At 41.7% G+C, this 23,056-nt stretch overlaps 1 protein-coding gene across 1 annotated transcript; it reads right to left on the bottom strand.

Moving 5' to 3' along the window:
* Positions 1-610: 610 nt before the first annotated feature.
* On the bottom strand, positions 611-5,576 carry LOC106752416 (glycine-rich cell wall structural protein 1.8). Its single transcript, XM_014634097.2, has 8 exons — positions 5,326-5,576; positions 2,711-2,791; positions 2,357-2,445; positions 2,202-2,276; positions 1,957-2,057; positions 1,722-1,865; positions 1,477-1,539; positions 611-1,178 (listed from the first exon to the last, which is right to left on the bottom strand). Exons 1-8 carry the CDS (start codon positions 5,446-5,448, stop codon positions 901-903), a joined length of 954 nt encoding a protein of 317 aa, XP_014489583.1. The 5' UTR covers positions 5,449-5,576; the 3' UTR covers positions 611-900.
* Between the last annotated feature and the right edge of the window lie 17,480 nt (positions 5,577-23,056).

Genomic DNA, 23,056 nt, shown 5'->3' with positions numbered 1-23,056 from the left:
GTACTTCAGTTTTACTGCCCAAATTAATTTCCAACCACCAAGAAAACAGTGTCAAATATCCAAATAACATCCCACTTCAAAGATAATGTCAAATAATATCCTTTTATATTACATTAACTCCTTTTTGTATTAACTGGTTCCTTGAGATTGCCCACATGTTGACGCTGATAAAGGTTAATCATGAGCCTCATGACTCTCAAAGATGTTAGAAAACTAATATCATTAATTTATCAAAATAAGACTAAATACATATTTTTTTAGAATAGACTACAATATGAATTATTTAATTTAGTTTAATTAAACTAAACATAGATAATTATGATAATATAAATTTGTAATTCAACAATTAAATTGAAAAACATTAAGTTACAAACAATTTAACATTCGATAAAAATTGACTGCACCTGTAATCCAAAACAGTACAGTTTATTATCAACATTATTGTTCACATTTATGAGTTGCATTAATAACATCACTTCCAAACACTGAATCTTAACTCCTTATGCAAAGATGGAGTTCACAATTTACAATCTCCAGCGTACATGAAGCCTGTCTACGTAAAACATAGGCATATTATTTTAACCCCGCAAGTTTATCAAAGAAAAAGCTATTTTTGATTAAAATAAAAACCATATATAAACCAGATACAGATAAAAATATGGTGTTGGCAACCATAAAAGTTGAAATGAATTACAGCAATCATAATCAAGATGCTCTGCAACTAAATCTAAAGATGAACAAAACCTTGCCCATTTCAATTTCATGACAAATGAAACATAAAATACTGCCTAATAATGCTGGATCATGAGCCACATCACACTATCAACACAGTATTCATAAAACATTAACCCCACTGTCAAGGCAAGCATTTAGCAAGAATGACAACAGCACCCTTCGCAATCATGCCTGGTTTGCACCACCCCTTGTACGTCCACCCATTCGGCCCCTGCCGCGTCCATAACCCCTTCCTCCACCTCTGCCTCTTTCATACCCACCACTTCTGCCACCTTCATAACCACTGCCCCTCCCACCTTCATAACCACCGCCCCTCCCACCTTCATAACCTGCACCTCCACCCCTCCCACCTTCATAACCACCGCCCCTCCCACCTTCATAACCACCGCCCCTCCCACCCTCATACCCTGCACCTCCACCCCTGCCACCATCATAACCTGTACCTGTTGCAAAATGCCACAGTTGAAGGATCAGATTAAACCTGGGCGAGTATCTTTCAGGCCTACATCCTTAAAAATTTATAACAAGTTTTATAACAAGTTTTTCCTGTATGATGGCATCAATCCGAAAAGCACATACTTCAGGCATTGACACAAGACTAGGTCAAGAGTAGAAAAATTCTATATCCATAAACGAGAAAAAAATAAACCCAGAACATTTGCTCGTTACACCACCATAGATGGAAAACCTCATAACACATCACCACAAAATATGGGGAGAATAAGTATCAAATAAACTTACCACGATAACCCCAACCTCTACCTCGCCCACCACCTCGTCCACGGTTTGAATAACCCCCATTATCTGGCAGTGAACAAAGTACAAATAAAAATTCTAATTAAAAAAAGGCATATAAACATCCAAAACTAAGATGAACAAGCAAAATAAATGAAATGCCCAAAATAATGAAAGTGTATATATATAAACCACAAAAATTAATATGAACAACCAACGCATTACAACTCAGTGAGCAGAATGGACAATACCTTGATAATTTGCATAACCCCCCTGGTAGTATCCATATCCACCTTGATAATTTCCGTAACCACCTTGATAGCCATAACCACCCCTTCCCCAACTCCTTCCTCTTCCTCTCCCCCGACCCCGACCTCGTCCTCGGCCATATGAATCTAAATCAAGATATTACATATGCTGAAAGTTAGAAATTATTGTATTTAACATTTTCATTATTAATTACTGTAGTAGCTATATCCAGAGCACCTTCATTTACAGCATTATATGGAACACGTGCTGGTTTTATAGGTTGCTGCTGATAATTGGTGTGTGGCTTTGGTTGTTCCACATTACTAGGAGCTTGATACCTGCAAACATAATCGTATAGAAAACATCCCAGATTTGTCAGATCAAACAACCAGAAGAGGATTCCAAATATAGGCTACAAAATCGTCTAGAAAGACCACACAGAAAAGAATGAAAATAGAGCCACAATTTTGTAAAAAACTCACCCAGGAGAATTTTTGTTTAATTCTCTAGCTGATAAGGTGATTGAGATCATAGAAACATGTCGAGTCATTTCCACACTGCATTAAAAGTAGAAGTTCAATCTAAGCCATCAACCATACAAAGATGCATGCAGATTAAAACTTCATATAACACTTACGGTACAAGACCCTCTTCAATGGGTTCCCACACATCGGTTATGCTAACTGAGCTGATGCCAGTATCTTGGTGCAGCCGGGGAATTCTCTTCTGTTTAAGATGAGAGCCAGCAACGAAAACCAACCTCAATTTTAATGAATCCCATATCCTCTCTAGACTTATATAACTTTCAACCAACAAGTAATTATAGATTTATATGCCTGGTAACTTTCCAATTTTCATAGCCAACTAATTTAGGGTTATTTGCAATTTTTGTATTAAACTATAATTGACAAGATATCCCTGACAGTAATTTGCATGCATTTCAAAGCATATAAAACAAACACAAGAAGGACGTCTTTCAAGGAAAAGTAACCTTTAAAATCTCTGCAATGGCAACTGTCTTGCTGATTGCTTGTCCCATTGCCTTTAAGACAATCTCTCTTGCATGCTTTTCCTGGATAAATTACAACAGAAATCAATAAGAAAGCATAACCATGTATAACAGGTATAATTACTTGAAGTGTGGCAACCATGATAAAAAAAAAAACATGGAGAGATGCACATATGAGCGTAAATAATTTTAGTCATTCAAGATTTATACATACCCAACAAATATACTTAGAAATAACTCGTACAGATTATGTTTACCACAAGAACCAAGTCGATCACAAAGCCAATCACAAGCTTCATGTCAACCAAAACTATAAATTTTGTCCGTTTAAAAGGTGTGTAAAAGTTGAATCAATAAATTTTAAAAATCTAACTCGAGGAAAAAGTGCCCACAATTAAACTAATATCATAAACATAAATGTGAGAGATAAACTATCAAAATGTATTTTGAATGGAAAATGAAACTTATCATATAACAGGTTAACAAAATGATATACAGCTTTTCATTAATCATAAAATAAAGCAACATGCATGAATATCAAGCAAAATTTTCATGATGTTAATTATTCAACAATATTTAACCATGCCATGTGAACAAGAGAGTTGGATAGTTGAAAAATGATATTATTTTAAAGAAGATTGGAAAACTAGCACAGCAAACAGATTCTTTTATTTGCTAGGTGAATTTTCAAATGATCATATATGCTCATTGGGGAAAAAGGCATCAACAAACTAAATGTTCTGTCAGTTGTGGCGCAGCCTGGGTTGGATCTGACGAAAAAATTTAAAGCACTTAATGGCACTGTGGAATCTAAACATCATGATTACAATTTACAGAAGACTTCTAATTGAACTTCGGATTGGAATTGTTGCACTTATTTATATTATAGATTGAATTGGACAATTTGAATAAAACATTGAATTTTATATATTACTTGTTATTAGTGCAACAAAAGTAAAAATGTTGAGTAAGGATGTAAAATAAAGATAAAATAAAATAAGACTACAAATTCAATCAGAATAATGTAGAATAAACACCTATAGATGAGAAGATTATACTAACTCAATAGAAAGTGTGGTAACGTTAGAGAACCAACAAAGGCACCAGTGCAAAAAATATTAATTTGATCTTGTGAATTTCGTAACTGACAGGACTCAAAGGCATTGTTTGATCTATGCAGCGAAACCCATCATGAGCAGTAATATTTTAACTTTGATTTCCTAACTATTTCCAGTCCTGATACTTCTATAGCATAACTTTCTAATTGACAAACAAGACACTTAATTTTTATACTATCCTAATTTAAAATCACGGTCTGTACACACACATAAAGGAATACATCCGTAATTAATAAGATGAAATCTTAGCGAAACATAATAGAAGTGAGGGTTGAGTAATGGAATAGAGGGTAATAGAATGTGCTTGGTGGATTTTGAATAGCAGGGGGGGCAGCAATCAGTAGGGTTGTAGAGACCACATGATGCAGGGATTGGCCATAAATAGTAGGGGATCAGTGTGCTTGAGTTCTCGATGCATGAAATTTGCTGCAGTTCGATTTAAATATGAATAGGGGAGAAAAATGAAAAACACAAGGCTTCAGGTTTTCTGGATCCATATATGCTGGGGATACTACAAAAATAATTTAAAACAAATAATATGGTGGAAAAAGTCAGTGGAAGCAAAATAGGCTTCAGAAAGGATTCAATAGCATCGCAAAGAGCTCTGAAAGGATGCAATTGACGAACAAGACCTCTAAATGCTTCCGGACTGAAAATCCATAGCGGCCACCAGTCACAAAGAGCTTCAATGGTATGCGATTGTTCACACGTTATTGCATAAATCGTTTCAAAAGATAGGCTCATATAAAAAATCCTAGTTCCATATCCATAGCAGCTTTTTAGTGTACTTCCCCTAAGCCTTCAAATTGAAGCCACAATAATATGACTTTGAAGGCCTCCGCAATAGGATAGCAACCTAAAATAGAAGCCGCATAAGTAACATTTTCCCACAATATTGGCAAATGCAAAACAACCGCTACGTCAAACCTTGACTTTTCCTATTGCAGGAATAACTGCCAAATTAATTCAGTCATGGAACAAACAGGCAGAACACGTACATCGTACATCACCCCATTCCACAATTACGATATGTAAGCGCCCATGTTTGTTATCATCATAATAAAACATGACAAATCGATCATCGATCATCAAAACACAAACCCCAAATACTGAAACAAAACAAAAACATCATATCAAAGCAAATAACCAACAATCTGAACAATCAAAAAGCTGAGACAATCTCCACACCCAACCCACAGAAAATGCATTCTATCACAAATGAAGGGTTTCCATAACCAAAAGCCAAACAAAAAGAAACGCAAACACAAAAATGCCACCAATCACAAACCAAACCCAATCAATCGAACCCCGACACACCAGCATTCAGCGAACAACCAAAGGAACAAATAAAGAAAACCGAATCCAAAAGCCCGGAAATGCAACCCTTATAGAAAACCCCAATCAGCGGAAAATGCGAGGGTTTCTCATTCTGCGGAATCACCGACTCATTCACCAAACGATAACTGAACATCAAAGGACCTGAAGAAGCGAAGTGGCGTAGGTGATGTAGTTGCGAATAGCGCCCTGAGTCGTGATTCGGATCTCATTCTCGTTGATAGGAGACTCTGGCTTTGGTTTCTCCACCTTCTGGTACCTATCCATGGCTATGCCGAGAGAGAGAAAAAGAAACAGAGTAAAAGAAGAATAGAGAGTGAAACACTGAAACCCTAGCGTTAAAACCCTAGGGAAGAAGAGAAAAGAAAATAGAATAGAATAAAAGGTAAAGTGTTTTCTTAAACCTCAGGCTCCGTAATATGCTCAGGTTTATTTACTCTGCTTTGCAGGTGCAGGCGGCTATCTTATACTCCTCTCTCACCCTGACGCGTGCATTGCACGTACTGCTGCGATTCATTTTCATTCGGACCTTCTTTCTTGTTTTTGGATAAAGGACCTTTCATTTCCTTTGCGAAAACGGGTAACGGATAGGTTGTTTCGCAAGCGTGGTACATGTGCTTTCCTTGTTAGGCACATAATTTTTTTATTTATTTTCATTTTTAAGAGATTATGAACATCATATATTTTTCAATTAAAAATCCACGTAAATTATGAAGTTAAATTCTTAATTTTTATAAAAATCACTCTAACGTTTTGAAAATATAATAGACTTTATTTTTATTAAAATAATCCGGTCCAATTAAATATAAAAATTGTCCAGTAAATATATTATCAATATCAAAATTCATTTGTGACTTAACGTAAGATTATGAGATTTATATAAAAAAATAGAAAGTACAAATTAACTACGTATGATATGTAATTTGATTCATTTTTCACAATAAGAGCCAAAATATAAAGAAATCACAATATTTTTTTAGGTATGACTATTAAAATAGATTTGTTCAATTTAAGAGTCCCTAAAATTTTAAGAGTCCCGCATTTATTTAATTAGTTATAATTTTGTAATATGAACTCGTAATTAATTTTAACTTAGAAGACATGACCATTTAAAAATGTTCCTAGCTCGATTGATTTAAGTAATAGAAATAGATAAGTAAAGTAGTAAAATAAGAAAATGTTATATAATAATCTCCCTAACGTAATATTCTCAATAGTCTATTAGTGACAAAGATTTATTGAAAATTAGGTGCCTTGATGAATCTTATTTCTGATTTAATTATTCAAGATTATGATCTTTTAGTTTTTAATAATTTTTAAATGTTAATATTAATAATTTCTTAGAGTTAGAAAGCATGATGTGCTACCATTTCATATATATATATATATATATATATATATATATATATATATATATATATATATATATATATATATATATATATATATATATATATATATATACACCGTTAATATCCAAAATAAAATTTTCAACTTTGGGTTCTTTATTTTTGTAATGACATTCATTAATTATCATTACAGTAACACTTATCATGTATATTTTTTTATTATCATAATCTTAAGACTATTAATCAAGGATTTACTTTGTGGTAACCTTTGATTGATATATGAAGTGTTTTGCTAGTTTTTAGAAAGGGTGGCATTGCCACAATGGGAATCTCCATGATAGATATTGTGATAACGAAAATTAATGTTCGTTGTAAAGTGTTGGATAAATTGATAAAAAAAATCTACTATAACATGTAAGAATGCTAAATTTTGTGTTAGCGTACACTCAAAGCACAAAGTACAAGAATACATAAGGAAAGGTAAGCACAAAATGTGACAAGAAATTATTATATGTATATTAATTAGTTTTTCATGACTGCGTGAAAAACACCAAATGTTGAAATTCACAAAGTTAAAAAAGAAATACACATCCAATTTGGAAAGAGCAAATCAAAGAAAAAAATCATTGTGAAATATATTCATGTATGAATTATCTATCCGTATAATCATATTATTTATAGGTTCGTTATAATGTAATTAACTCTACAATAGAATAACATAAAGTTATAATTAACTAATAAAACAATAATATACTAACACTCTATGATTAGATGATTGAGCCATAAAAGATAGATGTTGTAGGAAAACGATTATATTAGTTGCTTTCAACCAAGTGTTATGTATTAGATGACTAATCAAGTTTGTTTAAACAACTTCATAAAATAAAGACATTGTTCCGGTATAAGGCCGAGTTCCAAAACTACACAATTTTTCCTTCCTGAACAGTTCGCTACTTCACTTCGCCAGTTCTTCCCTGTACTTCCAAAGTCCGGAGGGTACCTACCAAAGGTACTCTGATGCTTAAGTTAGTTATGTTATCCGATCAGGCCTTTAAATTCAGAGATATATGCGTAATAAATGAACCCACCTACTTAGGACCTTTGACCTGTATTTATAGTGTTGGACATGGGCCTGGTATTAAGGTTGCCTTAATTAAGGCCCAATTGTAGCCCAATCACCTTAAACACGTGATTATACAAATCATTCTGAACTTACCTTGATCCTGAAGACCGTTTGCTTGCTACCGTCCGGTCCTCACTATGCAAGCCCGCCAACCGTACTACGAGGTAACCGTCCGCCTTTGCTAGTGAGTTGATTTCTTAATCGATCGTCCGGTTATATTCTTACCGGACGGTAGTCCCTAGTACATCAGGCCCCCCAAGCCCTAAACACTAAGTCGTAGGGTTTATGAACGGGTGCACGTCTATCCCGGGAGCGCTCAAGCCCGCTGATTCGGGTAAGGGCGAAGTTTGGTGATTGGGACGTGGACAGTTTAGGCGGGAAAATTAAAATGAGGTGACACGTGTCGGGGTGCTATAGGTGGCGCTGCTAGGAAGCGGAACAGTCCCGCAATCTGAGCCCTTGATTGTGCTTTAGATGAACGGTGCGATGAAAGCGACAGTTTGAAAGAATTCAGCTATAAATAGGGGTTCTTTGACTGCTTCAGACTTACCTTTTACTTAATTTTTCCACTATAGCCATTCGGTGCTTCTTTCTAATCAGGTAAATAAATGGCGATTACCATGTCTTCTTCTGGCTCCGCGGGTGGGGACGGCGGGAATTCGTCGAGCGGAAGTGGGAGTTCGCGCAACTCGGGGTCATCCTCGCGGGTGGAACGGTCAGACGCTGGGAAAAATGCAGACCGGATCATACACGGGACGACCCTCTTCCTTTTGGAGGGCGGAGTAGAACTTGAAGCCGTCCGCCCAACCCCGGCCGGCGGATGGCCAGCAGTAACAGGGTACGATTGGGCTCCTCATGAAGTGGGAACCTATGAATCCGAGTTTCAGAACCGGGGAGTCCTCCTGGAGTGGGCGAACCAGTCCTTCATAGCTCACGACGAGGCGGACGCTCAACTTTTTCGATTGGGCGTGTGTTATCCCAATGAGCGAGTTTTCCACGAGAAGGGGACAAGCTCCGAAGGCTTCTTTTATGTGTATGCATACCTGTTTCGCCGTATGATGGTACGGATCCCTTTTACTCGGTTTCAAGCCGTCGTCCTGAAGAGGATGAACGTTGCCCCTGCCCAACTGCATCCGAATGGGTGGGCCTACATTCAGGCTTTCATGGTGATGTGTTCGGCGTTAGGCGTCGAGCTCTCGACGTCAGTTTTCTTTCACTACTTCCATGTCCGGCCGGTTGCGAAGCGAGGTTCGGTATCGTTGACGTCCATTCAAGAGGGCTTGTTCCAGAACTATGCAGATTCTTTCAAGGATTTCAAGCATAAATATTTCAAAATAATAATAGAGGACAGTGGTCGGAGTGAATTTGTGGACCCGTCCGGCGAGCCCATGTTTCCATTTTACTGGGCTGAGGAGCCAGCTCGCATGACGCCGGTGTCGGCTTGTAATTTGACTCCGTTCGAGCGCGAGGCCGTGAAACTCATTAACGATCTTCCCCGTCGCCTTCCCGCCCGCAAGCTGGTCGAATGCCTGTGCCACGAGGATTTTATTAATGTGGCGTTTGGTACGAGTTTACTGTTTCGCGCAATTACTTGCACGTTTTGTTTTGGCTGATTTTACTCTTGTTTTCTGTAGGCGCTATGTCGTTTCCCGGTCCCCGCAAGACGAAGTATATCCCCCCGGCGCAGAAGAAAGACCCCCGCGTTTCTGCTGGAAGCGATGTGAAGGTTCCTCCTCCATCAAAGCCTACCTTCAAACTTGTCCACCGAGGGACAAGTGCTGACCCCACTCCCGTGGGCATTCCGCTTGCTGCCGCGGCCGGACCCGCTGAGGTTGCACCGACTAACCCCCCGACTATTCCGGCCCCCCATGTCACCGTAGCGGATACTGGTAAAGCGGCGGCCGGTACCTCCAACCCTCATCTGACGGATGCCTCGCGAAAAAAGAAGAGGAGATCTAAGGAGGGTGAAAAATCCTCCTCCAAAAGGAGTAGGTGGGATAGTACCCCGCAGCCTCTGCCGGGTGGTCTTATGGATCCGGCCTTTGGCGTTAGCGACCGGATGGACTTTCGCATGATCTCGGCTCAACGAGAAATTGTTGAGCAGCTCTCGGAACGGCAGATCCTTAAGGCCGCCCTGGAACACACTAGCCGGGGGGCCATGCTGATGTGGTACGCCGAGGGGTTCGCAGACCACCGGGGGCTGGACGCAATTCAGCGGGAATTAGCGGCCGAGAAGAAGGCGGCGACGGACGCGAAGGCTAGCCTGGAGGCGCTTACCCTTGAGCACTCCAATTGTGAATCGGAACGGACTGGCCTGCAAAAGAAGTTGGCGGATGCTTGCGCCGAGGTGGAAACGCTCACCAAGAGGCTTCATGACTTAGGATTGAAGTATGAAGCGGAGCAAGAAGAGAATGGCCGGCAACGCGCCGCCTTGGCCGAGGCGAATAAGAAGGTGAAAAACCGGGACGAAGAACTAGTTGAGTTGCATGCAAAAAATATCCGTCTGCGAGGAGAGCAACAACAGGCGTCAGAGGATATCAGGCGCCTGAATCAGGAGGTTCAACTAGAGCATGAGGAAGGGTTTTTTAAGGCCATCCGTCAAGCTGCCTATTTCTTCAATTTCGATCCCACCACCGTAGACTTCGACCTGGGGATGGACGTCTATAAGGGGAAGATGGTACCCCTTGCTGGAATTCTCGGAGAGGAAGACGCTGCGCCTTCAACCGGCGGTAGCTGATTATTTTAAACATAGCCTGGCGGGCTTGGGTCGGTCTTTTTTGGGATGGGGGTTGTGTTGCGTTTGTTGTAAGCCGTTCGGTTTTATTTCAATCGCTTTTTGATTTTAGTTTATCGTGACTATACACTGTACAACCCTCTTTTGATAATCAAATATGACTAAGCATGTTCTTTTTCTGTTACTTGATATCTTTAGTTATACTGTTGGTTCAATGATTACGCGTCTATCCGGGCGGTAGTGATTCCTTCATTAAGACTCGTCGTTCACCGCCCGGTGATATGAAATTTAAGAATGGCAGTGTTGTCCCTTTTATGGGATACGCCGTTCACCATCTTAGCGCGTTTTTCGAGCGGCAGTGGTTCCGTGAGAACTCGCCGTTCACCGCCCGGTGGTATGATCGGGCGGTAGTGGTTCCAATGGAACTCGCCGTTCACCACCCGTTCAGGAGTGGCAGTGTCTTCTCCGTTGAGAAGACGCCGTTCACCACTTGGTCATGCTGTAGTTATAAGTTAGATAAGCGACTGAATTTCATTATCCGGCTTTTAAGAAACGTTCAGAATACAATACAAGTTCAACTGAAATAAAACTTCAAGTGAGAAGCGTTCCACGTGTTCTGCAACGGTTGTCCACCAGGAGCGGAGAGGCGGTAGGCTCCATTTTGCAAGTCTTCGAGTATCCGGAACGGGCCGTCCCACTTCGCTGCCAATTTTCCATGCGCCTGCTCTTTTCTGGCGTCACCAGTCTTCCTCCATACCAGATCGCCCTCCTGAAAGCTTCGCGGACGCACCTTAGTGTTGTATCGTCTTTCCACCAACCGTCGACAGGCCTCCGCGTGTAACACAGCACGACCCCTACGTTCCTCCAACGAATCTAGCTCCACTCTTAACTCCTCCTTGTTGAGGTGCAAGTCTTGGATCTGTCCCCGTAACGATGGCTCGCCTAATTCCACTGGCAACATGGCGTCAGTGCCGTATGTGAGGTTGAACGGGGATTCTCCTGTGGTCCCATGCGGGGAACAGCGGTAAGCCCACAGGACCTCCGGCAATTCTTCGACCCATCCTCCTTTCTTTTCGCCCAACCTCCTCTTGAGCTCTGCCACGATTGCTTTGTTGGCCGCCTCCGCCTGACCGTTCGTCTGGGGGTGCTCGACCGAGCTAGTTACATGCTTTATGCCCAATCCTTGAAAAAAATGCTTGCAGCTTTTTGTCAATGAACTGGCGGCCATTATCGGTTATAACCGTTCGCGGAAGTCCGAATCGGCATATGATCTTCCAAAAGAAATTTTGAACTTGCTTTGCGGAGATGGTGGCCAAGGCCTCCGCCTGTACCCACTTCGTGAAGTAGTCTATGGCCACAAGGATGAACTTCTTCTGTGCTCGTCCAGGGGGGAATGGTCCCACTATATCCATTCCCCACTTGGCGAACGACCAAGGGGAAACGATAGCCCTTAATTCCGTAGGGGGAGCATGCGGTATGTTGGCGTGGGCTTGACAACTTTCACACTTTGCAGCAAACGCTTTGGCGTCCTCTTCCATAGTTGGCCAGTAGTATCCGGCCCTAAGGGCTCTTGCCTTCAATGCCCTCGCCCCGGTATGCAATCCACAGATGCCATTATGGAGCTCGTTCATAACATAGGTCGCTTGCTCCGGGCTTATGCATTTGAGCAAGGGGACCGAGAATCCCCGTCGGTACAAGTCTCCCCCTATAGTGACGTACCGGGCGATCCTTCGGGCATCCGCCGGCTTGAGATTTGCCCCGTTATCCTGATCCGCCATTCCCCTGAGGATGTCGGCACGCCAATCCTTGCCTGCTACTGCTTCTAACACCATACACTCCACGGACGGCTCTGTCAATACGTGTCGTATGACTGTTGTAAGCTGCCCCCTTTCCTTGCCGGCGCTAAGCTTCGATAGCATGTCGGCCCGAGCGTTCTCCTCCCGCGGTATATGTTTGATGACGAAGGGCTGAAAATTTTTGGCCAGTGTGCTGGCTTTGTGAAAATACCTCAACAGCTGGTCGTCCTTCACTTGGAACTCTCCCATCATTTGTCCCACGACCAGTTGGGAATCGGTTCTGCACGTGAGGGAACGGGCTCCCATGTCAGAGGCCAGAGTGAGCCCGGCGATCAAGGCTTCATATTCAGCCTAGTTGTTGGAGGCTTTAAATTTAAACACAAGTGACTGCTCGATGAGGAACCCATCTGGACCCTCCAACACCACTCCAGCACCGGCACTCATTCGTCTGGTCGCTCCATCAACATAAAGGTTCCAACATTCGGAAGATTGGATCTAGGGCAGCTCAAGTGCAAAGTCTGCTAGGTGTTGTCCTTTTATAGATCCTCGTGGCTCAAACCGCAAGCCAAACTCTGACAATTCGATTGCCCAATTGACCATCCTCCCAGCGATATCGGGCTTTCTCAGGATTTTGGATATGGGATGGTCGGTTCTGACGACCACCTGATGGCTCTGGAAGTATGGACGGAGCCTCCTAGAAGCATGTAGGAGGGCTAGTGCAACCTTCTCGACTTGCTGATACCGTGTCTCGGCGGGTTGAAGCACCCGGCTGACGAAGTATACCAGACGGGGTTCATTGGCGTCCTGGACCAAGGCTGCACTGATAACTTCATCAGATACCCCCAGGTAGATTTGCAGCTCTACGTTCGGGAGGGACCGGTTCATCACTGGAGGGTTAGTCAGTAGGTCCTTCACAGTGGCGAACGCCCTTTCATAGTCGGCGTCCCAAGCCCCTACTTCACTTCCTTTCTTCATTTTCTTCAGAATTGGTCGGATTCGGTCTGCCAACTTCGGGATGAAACGAGTGAGAGCCGTCAGCCGCCCGACGAGCCGCTGGATCTCCTTCAAGCAGGCCGAACTTCGCATGCTGAGGATGGTCGTGCACTTGTCGGGGTTGGCCTCTATTCCTCTCTCGGTCAGCATGAAACCTAGAAATTTTCCAGCAGAAACACCGAAGGTGCATTTGGCAGGGTTAAGGTGCATATTATATCGGCGTACCTGTCGAAACACTTCTTCCAGGTCGTGAAGATGATCCTCGGGTGTCGTGGACCGGACGACCATATCATCCACATATACCTCCATGCACCGTCTGATCTGGTCAGCGAAAATCTTATCCATCAGCCGTTGGTAAGTCGCGCCGGCGTTCTTAAGGTCGAACGACATGACGTTGTAACAATAGTTTCCTTTGTTAGTGATAAACGCCGTCTTTTCCCGGTCGGCTTCATGCATAGGTATCTGGCTGTACCCTGAATAGGCGTCCAAGAAGCTGAGCATTCGATGGCCGGACGCCCCGTCTACCAAGTTATCAATATTTGGGAGCGGATGGGAATCTTTGGGGCAAGCCTTGTTCAGGTCAGTATAATCAGTGCACATTCTCCACTTCCCACTAGGTTTCTTTACCATTACCACGTTGGCTAGCCAAGTGGTGTACGTCACTTCTCGGATAAATCCAGCTTCCTTCAATTTTGTCACCTCCTCCTCGACCGCCTGGGCCTTCTCGGCACCCATCCGGCGTTTCTTCTGCGCTACTGGCCGCGCCTCCCTAAAGAGAGTCAGGCGATGTGTCATGATGGAAGGGTGTATCCCTGGCATATCAGGCGCCGTCCAGGCGAACAGGTCTCGGTTTTGCCACAGTATCCTCCTCAAGCCATCCTCGGTGGCAGGATCAAGCCCTCCCGCCATCGTAGTTACCTGGTTCTCCATCGGCCCCAACTTGGCCGGTTGCAGCCTCCCGTGCGGCTCTATATGGTCCTCCGTACCCATGCGCGGGTCCAGATCAGCCATGGCAACCTCCGACCGGGGAATCTTCGCCCTCGGGACCCGAGGGTACATCCTTAATCCTATTGCGTAGCATTCTCTTGCCGTTTTTTGATCTGCCCGGACGGTTACAATTCTCTTCCTCTCGTTAGGGTACTTTAGGGTTAAGTGAGGTGTAGACACAATGGCGCCGAACGAATTAAGGCAGGGCCGCCCCAACAAAACATTATACGACGTGTTGGCGTCTACCAGGAGGTACCGAACCTTCTTCTCGTCATTGTCCCGCCCCGTTCCTAGCCGTGTGCGGAGGTCCACATACCCCTTGGTGTCCACCCGTTCTCCCGCGAAACCGACAATTTGCTCGTGGAACGGAACGATCAGTTCTTCGGAGAGATCCATCTGCAAAAAGGCCTTCCAACACAAGATATTGGCTGAGCTCCCCTGGTCGACCAAGACTTTTCCTATCTCATATAGGGCGATCTTCGCCGTGATGATCATCGGGTCATCTTGCTCTAGGTCAGGTGCGTGAAAGTCGTCATCTGTGAACGTTATCGGCGGGATGGACTTCTTGGCAGCTTGCACGCTGTTCACTGAGCGCAACACTCTCACATGGCGCTTCCGAGCGGAGGTCGATGGCCCTCCCCCTGCAAATCCCCCAGATATGGTATTAATCCTCCCGCGGAGTGGGCGATCGCGACTACGACTTCTACTCCTGTGTCTCTGGTCTTCGTATTTTGACCGATTGTCCGGCCGCCGGGGCGGTCGACTCTGACTTCGGTCTCGATCTTTCCGGGGGGCGGGGCTCGACCCTCGTCTCCTTGTCGGTTCGGCGGGAGCCGTCTTAATATACTGCTTCAGATGACCTGCTCGAATTAACTCCTCAATTTTATCCCGAAGAGTTACACATTCTTCAGTAGTATGTCCCATATTCTGATGGTACAGGAAATGCTTGTTACCATCGGCCCCCGTCGGCGTGGGCCGTTTCTTCAGGGGGGAATCAAATTGACACTAAGCGCCTCTTGCAAGATACGCACGGGTGGGGCGTTCAGCGGGGTGTGTTGCTGAAACTTGGCTCCCCGAGGAGCCTCCCTCGGCTTGAAACCTCCCATCCGGGAGGGGCCGTCTGATCTCTTTCCTTCGGCCTTCTCCTTCAACTCCTGGCTCTCCTTCTTATACGCTTGCTTCATTTCCTCCACCCTCATTTCGTCCGCCGCTCGTTCTCTCAGCTCCTCCATCGTCTTTGGCCGCTTTCGACACACACTATCCTTGAAAGGCCCCGAGCGAAGGGTAGGCATCACGTACTGCAGGGCCAACTCAACATTCAATCCCTTGACTCTTCGGACCATCTTCTGATAACGATCCATGAACGCTTTCAGTGTCTCATCCTTTCCCTGCCTGAGATTAGAGAGCTCGAAGACCGTGGGATCTTCGGCTCGGCTACCGGCGAACTATCTACCGAACATCTCCTTCAACCCTTCGAAGCTCTGGATGGAACCCGAGGGCAAGGAATTGAACCATTCAAGCGCCTCTCCTTCTAACGACAACGAAAAGGCCCGACACCAAATCGCCCTATTACCTGTTCTGAATGCCATTCTGGTAGAGAAGGCTTGAATGTGATCGTTAGGGTCAGTTGTGCCATCATATATGCTGAGCTGAGGTGGCACAAAATGCTCAGAAATATGGACATCCATAATAGCTTGAGTGAACGGTAACCCTTCGGACGCCTCCTCCTCCTTTACCGTCGGCACAGTGACAGTAGTACTGGTCACTCTCTCCGTCCTCTCCTGGCTTCCCTCCAATTCAGTGTCCCCTATCTTCCAAGTTCGATCTGAAGCACTACTATGTTCGGCCGTACCCTCGCGGCCGGCCGAAGCCCGAGGGTCCTCCTCCTGTTCCCGGCCTGTTACCTCCTTGCCCTTCTCCCTCGCCGCCCGCCCTCTAGCAATCCTGGCCGTGCACTCCTCTCTCATTGCCGACAACTCTTCTTCGTGCTGGCATTTCATGTCCTCCATTTGCTGTCATAACACCTTAATCGCCTCCATAGGGTCCTCGGTGGTCGTGTTTCTCGTGGTCACCATTGGGTCTAGACACTCGGCCCCACGGTGGGCACCAAAATGTTCCGGTATAAGGCCGAGTTCCAAACCTACACAATTTCTCCTTCCCGAACAGTTTGCTACTTCACTTTGCCAGTTTTTCCCTGTACTTCCAAAGTCCGGAGGGTACCTGCCAAAGGTACTCCGATGCTTAAGTTAGTTATGTTATCCGATCGGGCCTTTAAATTCAGAGATATATGCGTAATAAATGAACCCACCTACCTGGGACCTTTGACCTGTATTTATAGTGTTGGACATGGGCCTAGTATTAAGGTTGCCTTAATTAAGGCCCAATTGTAGCCTAATCACCTTAAACACGTGATTATACAAATCATTCTGAACTTACCTTGATCCTTAAGACCGTTTGCTTGCTACCGTCCGGTCCTCACTATGCAAGCCCGCCGACCGTACTACGAGGTAACCGTCCGCCTTTGCTGGGAGTTTTCAGTTAGTTGATTTCTTAATCGACCGTCCGGTTATATTCTTACCGGACGGTAGTCCCTAGTACAAACATGTTTAATAAAAACTTTTCTTTAACTTAAATTTGATACAAATTTAGATAAGCGCTATCTAACAACAGTGCAGAATTGGCTTTTAACGTTATCTTTTAAACGTCGGTTAAGTGGGGACCCAATGTATATTAATGACCGGTGACATTTTCGTAAATAAGTTGGTCATATAGACGTCGGGACCCCCCCTAACCGACGTCTATAGGCTTGACAGGTAGGTGAATAGTTATTCTTTTCTGCCATATAGACGTCAGATCCTGCCACACCGACGTCTATATACGATTCTAGACGTTGGTCCCCCTGTAACCGACGTCTATAGGCCTGACAAGTGGATGGAAAGTTCAATTAGACGTCAGTGCTCCTAGTAACTGACGTCTATAATCCTCGCGAATATTAATTTTTAAATCATAAAGACGTCATATTAGTGAGGGCCCCAACGTCTATACCATTATAGATGTCGGTCCCCACCAGCAACCGACGTCTATAGGCTCTTATATAGGAAAACGTGAACCCGCGAGCAGTTACGCTCACTATTCATCATCTTCCTCCTCGCGTTTTCTATCTTCGACATTCCATTTCCAAGTAAGTTTTCTCTCTTTTGGACAGTTTAAATTTAATTTTACTCCGATTAAATTAGTCCTTGATAAAATATCTTCCATTTGAACCGATTAAAATTCTTCTTGGTGCAGTTTGCGGCATGTTCTTGGGCAGCGTTTTTGACCCTTTTTGGCCTACATTATTGGGCGTGCAATACTCCATTTCCCTATATTGCTTTTTTAATCTGTTAAAAAGGTTAGGTTCTTTATTGAAAACTTTTATTGTATGTGTGTTATTGTCTCTCGTGTATGCATGTTATTGATGATTGTGTTTGCATGTTTTTGGCTTTTAAGTATGCATGTGTTATTGGCTTTTAAGTGTTGTATTAATTGATTACACATGTGTAATAATCTATTGAAACAGAGACAAAAGCATAATAGATTATGCTAATGATATTATCATTAAACTACATCAGGATTTGAATTTTCTATATAAACCTAACTTGAGACATGTTTCAGTAACAATCTAATTTTTATATACTCACATGGTTTCTAAGTTTTGTATACATGGTCTCTCGAGAAACATTCTTGGAAGAATTCATGTTACATTGGTGATCTTACATTCAAAGATTCATTCAAGATTAAGTGGACTTCGTTGTTGTTGATACATCTACACTTGAAGAGTGTGATTCTGATCCGTGTATCATTGTATCTACATTGTGTAGCACCTGTGCGAGTAGGCCAGCTTAGAGATTGAAGGTGTTCATCTCTTGTATTTGTTGAGAGTGGGATTTTTCCTCTCTTGTTTGTGTTGTAGTCTAATTTGACAGTGGTGAGGATAACAATTGAGAGTTTCATTGTATTCTCAACTCAAATTTGATTTAGTGGAAGCCTTTCAACTCAGGTTGTTGGGAGAAGACTGGATATAGGCTTTTGATAAGCTGAACCAGTCTAAGTCTTGGTGTTCTTTGATCTTCCTTTTACATTTTCTTTACTTAGTTGATTCATTAAATCTTTGGGTATTGATTTCAAGTTTTTTCAAGAACTCTTTAAAGATTTGAAAAAGATTTTAGAAAAAGGGTTAAATCCAATTCACCCCCTTCTTGGATTGAGATATAAGGCTTCTTATTTCTAACAATAACGAACATGAATCATGTATTCATTATAGGTTTCAATAGAGTAGTATTTGCTAGAAATAGACGAATAAACAGTGTCAATGTGTTAGAGCGGTGTAGCGGAATGGTTAGCACATTCAACAAATCAAGAGGGGGGTGAATTAGTTTCTTATCGCAAATCGTTCTTTTAATAATTTTCTCGTAAATATAAATTCCTTAAAATCAATTTAAACAATTAAAGAGTAAGGAAGAGAGAAAAGTACAAAAGTGATTTTTATACTAGTTCGGATCATACAGATCCTACGTCTAGTTGTTAATTTCAACCGAGAATTAACGTTCTACTAGCACAAACCAACAAATTGTTACAATCACAAAGAAAATAAACAAGTTGAAGGTTAGAACACCTTTCTTGTTACCCGAAGAGATGAAACTCACTTCCCCTACAACCCACAAGAGATGAACACCTCCTCCAAATGTTTCACGAAGGATGAACACCTCCTCCAAATGTTTCACGAAGGATGAACACCTCCTCCAAATGTTTCACGAAGGATGACCACCTCCCTTGAATCTTCACAAAGGATGAATACCTCCTAAGAATCTTCACAAAGGATGACATAATTTCAACTCAGCAACAACAACAACACTCAATCACACTCCCAATGAAAGTTCTCGCTCTATGTCAAACTCCAAGTTCTCAAAGCCACAACATTAGGGTTACACAAACCCTAGAACACTTATCAGATCACACAACAAATAATTTTTTTATTCTGTATTTTAGAATGAGAGTCCCAAACTAATTTTAGGAGATCTCACTTAAGGATACATCTAAAAATCCGTTGTCAGCTATTTAGCATGTAATAATCGATTCTCCACTTAAAGTAATCGATTATGCATCAATGGATGCACAACGGTCAAAAACTTGCTTGAAAATTCTCATAATTACTTGTGATAATTGATTATGGCAAGTTATAATTGATTATTGATAATTAATTATCATGAATGGTAATAAATTATCTTGAGTATAAAATGACGTTTTTTGATTCAAGACGCATTTAAACACTACCTAAGGCAAACAATACACAGAATCAAATATAAATCACACCCTATACATCAATCTACTAAATTACAAAAGCTTTAATATAAAAACAAGTCTTCAAGAAGATCTTCTTGTAATAAGGGCACTTGAGACTTAACTTTGAAACATCATCAAAACTTCTGCTCTTCAACTTTGTGCTAACAATCTCCCATTTTTTGATGATGATAAAAAAATTCCTTGATTTAAAAATTTTTGTAACTTGTATTCATTTGTAACTCATACATAACTTAAAGAAGAGGGATTAGTAGACAAGAGATAAATATAGTTAAGCCTTTAAACATATTTCTTCCCCTTTTTTATCATTATTAAAAAGAGTTATGTAAAATGAATTCTCCCCCTAAATTAAAGAACTCCCCTTAATATAAGCCATAAATAAAATAGAATAAGATTAAAGAAGCAATAAGGCAAATTTATTTTATTAAGTAAAACAAAAGCATAACATAGGAGAGATATAAAATTCAAACGAGGTGCATGAGGGATGACTAAGATTCATCACTATCATCGACATCTAGAGGTTGGATTAACCCCTCTACAACATGGATCCTATCATTTAATCCCCTAAGAAGAGAACAAACTTCCTCATGCCTAGAGGCTTGAAGAAGAGACATCCCAGACAACTGTCTAGATAGACTCTCTAGGGAATAAGAGGGACTAACTGATGCTGGTGTAAATGGTCTCGCTTCTTCCTAAACGTCATTCATCTCCTGGTCATCATCTTCATCTTCTGGGTTTTCCACATCATCACGATGGACGTAGGTATTGCCTTGCAAGATGAATCCCATTTAACGGAGAGAAGAACTGCCTATCTTGTTTATGGGATAAGTGCTTTGGAATGCCTCAATCAAGACATCTACTCCCTTATACTCACAAATTTTGGAAACCAACAAAGCATAGGGTAGAGGATAATGTGTATACCTCTTAGCCTTCACCATGGTTTCGTAGATGAGGCTTGGCCAATGAATCTTAATTTCATTGACTACCCCATAAATGATCATTAGGTTGACTTTTGAGCACTGAGCATGATTTGAAGCACGGGGACACAACAATCACACAATTAAGTAGTAGATAAGCCTTTCATTACTCTTAAGGCCTCCCACCAACAACTGCTTCCTATTCACTTGTACCTTAGGGTTCTTCAGTTATGAACGAAAGACCAATATCTTGTTGAAGCTTTCTAACCCCTAGGTCAACATCACCACATCTTCATCAAGTTAAAGTTGAGCCACGACGATCCAAATATCATCATCCAAAATAATGTCTACTCCTTTAACTCTGGTAGAGTAAACCTCATCTCTTGCTTTCAAATTGAAATAAAAGACTTGAACCAGATTAGGATAATATTTACCTTGCATATTTAGTAGAGATTGAATACCCTAATGAAATAGAAGAGGTGGGAATTATAATCCATAGACATGAAACCAGTTAAGATCAACATACTTTGTTGAAATCAACTTCCTTTCCTTCCAAAATGTTGTAAACTCACAGTTTTTCTTGTTAACACTCTGGCAAGTGTACCAGATCATATCAAGTAATATTAAAACGGTAAGTCTAAGTATCGTCTCCTAAAGGACTCTTAGGCCTAAACGTTTGTGTGATGATTTGACATCGTAAGACTTGAATAAACAATAATTTGAGTTTTTAAATGCAAAACGGGAAATAAACATGCATGCATAGATTTGATCAATTGACAGTTGAACGATATGGATGAATGATGTTGTTGGGGTTTACGGTTTCGTCCTAATCCACTCTCAAATATCTACTATTCTTATTAAATTCGACTTTGTTATCAATGTTCATGCCACTTTCTAATTTACCCTAATCCCAATGTCTTGGTGAAAAAAAGCCTACTCCTAATCACTAGTTTACTATGTCTAATCTCCCTAGCAATTATTCATGCATTACATTTGAACAAAAGCTTTAGGCAATTGATCCTCTTATTCCTATGTCTAGGTAATATTGCTATCAAGAGAATTCCCTCTTGTTTAGACCTAACTATGTTGGAAAACAGGTAGGCTTTGTTTTTACACCAAGAGGGGGAGTGAATTGGTGATGTTTCAAAACATAAATCTTTTCGCAATCTTTTATCAAAAGTACAAAGCTTTTTAAACTTTCTTGAAATGCAAGTAATGAAAATTTATATGTAGCGGAAAAACGTAGTTGACTACGTAAAAAGTAAAGTCAACTGGAATTAAAGAGTGCAGGGATAGAGAAAATCAAATGCTGATTTTTATACTGGTTCGGCCAAGAATGCCTACATTCAGTGTCCTTCCAACCCAGGAAGCAAATGCACTATAATGGTTGCGATTTTTACAATAAGGAATTTATAGAAGACCCCCACGTCAAAAATATAGATCTCCTCTCTAACCCAAAACCAAAATATAGCTGCAATAACAAAAACCAAACTTGCAGCAAGAATACCCTCTTCTGCAATCTGAACACCACGTCGAACAATCCTCAACATGAAACCCCTGTATCACAACAGGTCCAATTCCAGCAGTCTTCACAGAATGTCATGCCTTAACAAGTGCAACAGTCTTCAAAGGATGCCAAGCCTGAAGTGATCAATCCAGAAGCACCTTCTTTGTGCAATATTTGATCAGACAATGAGTGCGCAAGCTATCTTCCTTTGAATCTCCCTCAAGAAAGATCACCACAGTTTTCTTGGAGAATTCTTGGAGCTGTTATCACAGAGAATTCAATCTAAAACAAGAATGAAAATGTTAGATCCTCAAAAGTCTCTGAACAACTCGTGTTCAGCCAATTTAAAGTTTTCTGTCTATCAGATTGTTTCTCAGTCGAATAGGTTACTAATTCAGTCCACTGTATTATTACAGTTATAACAGACAACCAACATAGTAGCCTATGGTCAACAAATAACAGAACTCATTTAATACGGTTGACCAAGTCATCAATGCTAAAATAACTTTTAAAAATATAGTCGTTGAAGCCCAAGAGCATAACAGAATTCCAAATCAGATCAAAAACACAGTCAAATGCAAACCAGACAAAGTCGACTGACACATATAATCTCTTTCTAACTTCTCATTATCAGCAACAAGGTTAATAATTTTATACTCATAATCTCTTCTTTCAGAGTTTAGTCGATTAACCTTATATTGCAGTCGCATAGCTTCAACATGCAGCTCTTTGAATGCATCTTGCAGTAGATCATACTTGACTTCCACCGGTTCATTTGATATGTCTGCATCACTGTCATAATCGTCCAATGTTACTCCTGTCATGTAGCACAGACTTGATACCTCCTCTTGATTAGAATCTTCATCACTTGAGCTTTCAGAATCTGAGTTCTCCCAAGCAATGTAAGCTCATTTCCTCTTCATATTTCTGCCTTGAGGGGATCTTTTCTTTCCTTTCTGCTTCGGTTGTAAGTCAGGAAAATCAGGCTTGATGTGACCTTCCTTTCCACATTCATAGCACTGGACAATATTTGTACTGAAGCTCTTCTTTTTGCTTTGACCTGCATGGTTAGGCAGTTAATTATCATTTTGCATAAGTCGACTAAACTTTCTTACCATCAAGGTCATCA

Source organism: Vigna radiata, unplaced genomic scaffold (genome assembly GCF_000741045.1).
Source record: "Vigna radiata var. radiata cultivar VC1973A unplaced genomic scaffold, Vradiata_ver6 scaffold_324, whole genome shotgun sequence".
NCBI lineage: Eukaryota > Viridiplantae > Streptophyta > Magnoliopsida > Fabales > Fabaceae > Vigna > Vigna radiata.
This window is presented reverse-complemented; position numbering and strand designations above follow the sequence as displayed.

Coding starts and splice junctions, on each gene's coding strand:
- LOC106752416 (XM_014634097.2), bottom strand. CDS start 5,448: ATGGATAGGTACCAGAAGGTGGAGAAACCAAAGCCAGAGTCTCCTATC. Junction 2,792..5,325: donor ACGCCACTTCGCTTCTTCAG/GTCCTTTGATGT, acceptor TAATTTATCCAG/GAAAAGCATGCAAGAGAGAT. Junction 2,058..2,201: donor TTAAACAAAAATTCTCCTGG/GTGAGTTTTTTA, acceptor TTATGTTTGCAG/GTATCAAGCTCCTAGTAATG.